The 4500-nt window shown below is 37.6% G+C and overlaps 1 protein-coding gene across 2 annotated transcripts; it reads right to left on the bottom strand.

The window, feature by feature from the left end:
- Nucleotides 1–525: 525 nt before the first annotated feature.
- Nucleotides 526–4052, bottom strand: LOC112013004 (G-type lectin S-receptor-like serine/threonine-protein kinase SD3-1). Of its 2 annotated transcripts, none has more exons than XM_024045387.2 (2): nucleotides 3432–4052; nucleotides 526–3079 (listed from the first exon to the last, which is right to left on the bottom strand). In XM_024045387.2, exon 2 carries the CDS (start codon nucleotides 3066–3068, stop codon nucleotides 795–797), a length of 2274 nt encoding a protein of 757 aa, XP_023901155.1. In that variant the 5' UTR covers nucleotides 3069–3079; nucleotides 3432–4052; the 3' UTR covers nucleotides 526–794. The 2 variants fall into 2 exon arrangements, with proteins under 2 accessions (XP_023901155.1, XP_023901156.1); XM_024045388.2 differs by having other exon boundaries at nucleotides 526–3070.
- Nucleotides 4053–4500: the final 448 nt, after the last annotated feature.

Genomic DNA, 4500 nt, shown 5'->3' with positions numbered 1-4500 from the left:
TTGGGTAACTTGTGATAATAGCATCCTTTATGGTGTGCCATGTTTGTTCTTTGAAGCGCACCTCCCCCTCCTATACATCTACTTGTGAATATTCATTAAAGTTGATAAAAACAATAACTTCTCTTAAATTATTATTATTATTATTATTATTATTATTACATGTGTGTAAATTTATGTATACATAAATTTTTTTTCTTTGATATAATTTTTAAACTTATGATGTCTGCTTAATAATAATTGTTCTTTATCATCATATCAAAATACCAATTGATTTTTGTTGTATGCATATATATTTTGAATTTTGCTTTTCTGATATATCAATATTATAATTCACCACCTCAAATCAAAATTCCTAATTTCGCCCCGCCACATAGATAACTCAAGCCACATCACAAACTGACATAAAACTTACAGAGCCTTACTCTTTGACACAAAGATACCCTGAAAACAAATCTCTACATCGACTACCTAATCCAAAATGCAAGAAAAATCAAAATTATAAAGAAAAAAAAAAAATTTGCAATGTGTGCTTAACGTGCAGGCAAATCTCATTACGCATTCCTTTCCCTCACAATATCTCAGAGCCTCACATCAGTTTTGGGGGAAAAAAAAGAAAAAAGAAAAAAAATTTTGGCATATGCTATCTCAAACAGTTACAGTTCAAATGGTCATCATCCTGCATTGTTAGTCCTACTATACATGGAAAATGTTTGTGTTGGGGGGGGGGGGGGGGGGGGGGGGTGGTGACAGAGAATAGAACATCCACAAGATCAGTTGACTCTTGATTCCAAGCATTACACCAATACCTCTTCTATTTCTAGTGGCCTCTGGCAAGAAAAAGGAGGAGGTGGGGGATCAACTGTCAATGTGCCTTCTAACACCTTCACCACCTCTCCCATTGAAGGTCTCATACGTTCGTTGTTTTGAAGACACCAAAATGCAATTCTCAATGCACGCTCCAGGTCCTGCAAATTTATCCCACCATCAATAGCTTTATCTACTACATTCTCTGCCCTCCCCTCCATCCATTCCTTATAAGCCCACTCACAAAGGTCCCTGACATCTCGACACCCACTTATCAATCTCAACACCATGTTGCCAAACTCCATCACATCTCTTTCTGCAGAAAATCCACAGCCTGATGCCTCTGCATTTACTCTCCAAAGCCCAAATTCAGTGACCTTGGCCTCAAAATTTTCATCCAAAAGAACATTCTCACATTTCAAATTCCCATGGCTAACAAACTCCCTACACCCTGTGTGCAAATAACAAACAGCCCTTGCCACACTTAAGCATATGTCAGCTCTCTTTCTCCAGGCCAGCATCTTACTTGATTTAGAATCTTCAACATATTTCTCCACAGAACCATTCTTTGCATATTCATAAACCAAAAACCTGTGACTTACTTCACAACAATAGCCCTCCAACTTCACAAGGTTTTTGTGATGAATGCTTCCTAGTTTTGAAACTACAGTACGAAATTTTCTTTCTTCTATGTTTGCTTTCAGGCATTTGATTGCTACTGGTCGGTTGTTTGATAGCACACCTTTGAACATCTCTGGCCCCATTTGGTGCTTGAAATTCTCAGTGAGGTCCTTGATTTCAGAGAAGGATAACACAATTAAACCCCTTGAGTTATGTGTGTAAGCTAAAGCTGCTTTCTTCCTACTAGAGGTTCTTCGGTAGATGCAGAAAACAACTCCCAACTGAATTAAAATAAAAACAACTAATGTGCCTGAGGCAACTCCAATTAGGCAAGGAATGCAAAATTCATAAGACCGAATGGGTGAAGATTGTGCAGGGGAGGTTACCATGAGATTAGGATTAACAGCCCGAGGATCTGAACATGTCTTGACGAAAGATACTGAACTTAAGGAGGGGTCTGAATAACCGGTGACGTATCGAGTTTTCTCCAGCCAGCATTGTGCAGTTCCATTATTTGCAAATGTTGCAACTGTACAATCTGGATCATTCAGGCACAAGCTTTCACATTGATGTAAACTGGGTTGGATAACTGAATAACCTTTTGGATATAGCCCATATAGATTGGTGTGATTATGCCTAACCATGTTGGAAATTGATTTGCAATCTTCCCGATATGGAACCACACATTTTGAGTTAGAGTCTGTTGTAACCTTAAAAGGACATATACAGTCAGAGGACCCTGCTGCAGTTAAGACGCAGATGCCACCTTCTCCACAGGTTGCAAAGACATTGCACTGATTCTCAACAGCTTGCCAGACGGACTTCCAAGCCTGTGATGCTTCTACCCATGAGTATAACCGAAGATTACCATCAACATCCAACCTAAGAAACCGGTATTGTACAACGTCACCGTGATCTTCTCCAAACGCTGACCAAACAGGTTTCAATCTTTGGTCACGGACTTGCAGCGCTCCACTTGAGGTAAGGGAAGCAGTGATATTTGAACTTATGGGGCTTCCACTTGTCCAATAGGTAACATGACTTTCCCACCTTAGTTGTAACTGACCTGAAGCATTTACATAGAGACTGAAGTAACTAGACATAGAATTACTGCTTGCAGCTCGAAGTATTTGAAGAACAGATAAGGTCTGTCCTGGTAAAAGCGTGTCAGACGGAGTATTAAAACTTTGCCAAACAACATCTTTCTTTCTGTTCAGTAGGATAAGATTTCCATCATCACGAAGATCAGCTGAGACAACAGATAACATGCTTGTTTGGCTAGTCCATACATTTTGACCCTTAAAGGAATCAAACAAAACCAGTTCTCCATACTGATTAAGCTGAAAATAAGACTTATTAGCGACCGTGACATCAGCTCCTACGACCCACACCACCTCCCTTTTGCTAACTGGAATAGAATCTGAATTGAAACGGATTCCTACACTATACTGGTTAGGCTGATCTGAAGTGTTAAAGAATCCAAGTGCAAAATCACCATTGGATGAGACCCAAAAGTTGTTGTCAACTACAGAAACTTTTGAGCCCAAGGGAATTTGCCCAACCACCAGGGAATGTAGCAAAAACCCAATAGAGATACATAGCAGGAAAGGAAATTCAAGTATATACATATCCTGTTTAAGCATATCTGAATATGCTTAGAGAAGAACAAAAGAAACGAAAACTATCAGTTCAACTGCTCTATATATTTCATACAATGCTAAAGCAATTAAACCTACTAATTTCAACAAAACAAAAAGTGGGTAGTGTCAAGATTTCCAAGACCAAGCATTAATATGCAGACTAAGAGAAACAAGAATTAAAGACAGTTACCACTTGCAGCCATAGTAATGGATGCAAAATCAAAATATTGAAGTACATTTCAACATTTATTAGGTACAAAATATTGGCAGTTTTTTCAAGTTTCAATCTCAGACAGAGATACCTATGAACCAAAATATAAATTCAAGATGGAACACTAAAAAAGAAGTATATTCAGAGTTTGGTACCTGAAAAGACAGTCAAAGTTCCAGAAATTCAAGAGAGCCGCCGAAGAATATAGACATGAGCATCCCAGAAATATCCCAAGCTCTCACTTTTTGGGCCCATAACATGTTTTACATATGTGAGACCGGTGATTACTTGAATAGAATAAGAGTTATGAGGTTATGACCTAATCAAGTGAAGAATTGGGTTTACAAAAAAATTGGGCTATAAAGAAAGAAGAAAAAGGTTGTCTTTTTTTTGTTATTTTTAAGTGGGATTGAGGTTGAGAATAATGGGTCTGGGATTGAATACTTTTAGTTTTAGGCACACATGGGACCCAAAAATTTGGCCAATGGAATACACATTATTTTTCTGGGCAATGTAAAAACTTTCAGTGTTCAAAAGGGTAAGGCTCTTGAATCTTCTTGACGGTGACCAGTTTAGAAGACGAGGAAGAGTTGCCTGAGAACTGAGAAGTAGAAGAGCAGTGAGATGTGGTATGAAAGGGCACTGTGACCGTGACTGTGTCTGTGTCTGTGTCTGTGTTGTGTGATGACTTTGAAACCAAATAGCCAAAGGGTTAAAGACAGAAATCCCTTATAATAAAAGGGTTTTGAAGATGAAATTCTTTTCTTTCTTTTTTTTACTTCTCTCGTGTCTCACACTTTTTCTGTTACTTTTTTTTTTCTTTGATTAATTATTGAGTATTGACTGAGATAAAAAGAAAAGTAACTCCTCAGGACAAAGAGGTTACCTCGTTCTAGTCAATGTCGGAGAAACGTGAACTGCAAAGCTCCAATAAAACCTTTTCTTTCTTTCTTTTTCTTTTTTTTTTCTTTTTTTATTAAGAAAACCCTTACATATACTGTATTTTGTTGTTTTGGCTCTTTTTTGGGTTAAACCAAAACACAAACTTTTACTCCAGTTTTAACCCCCCCCCATTTGCTATAGATATGTCCCCCACACACCCAAAAAAAAAAAAAAAAAAAAAAATCTTCCTGTCCATGCTCTGAATGAATCACACATTCAACCTAATACATGTTTATCATTTTATGGTATTTTTTTAAAAACCTCTCTTATTCTACGAGTACT

Source organism: Quercus suber, unplaced genomic scaffold (assembly GCF_002906115.3).
Source record: "Quercus suber isolate HL8 unplaced genomic scaffold, Cork oak 2.0 scaffold_315, whole genome shotgun sequence".
Lineage (NCBI taxonomy): Eukaryota > Viridiplantae > Streptophyta > Magnoliopsida > Fagales > Fagaceae > Quercus > Quercus suber.
The sequence above is the reverse complement of the archived record's forward strand: the minus strand, read 5'-3'. Positions and strand labels throughout refer to the sequence as shown.

Coding starts and splice junctions, on each gene's coding strand:
- LOC112013004 (XM_024045387.2), bottom strand. CDS start 3,068: ATGCTTAAACAGGATATGTATATACTTGAATTTCCTTTCCTGCTATGT.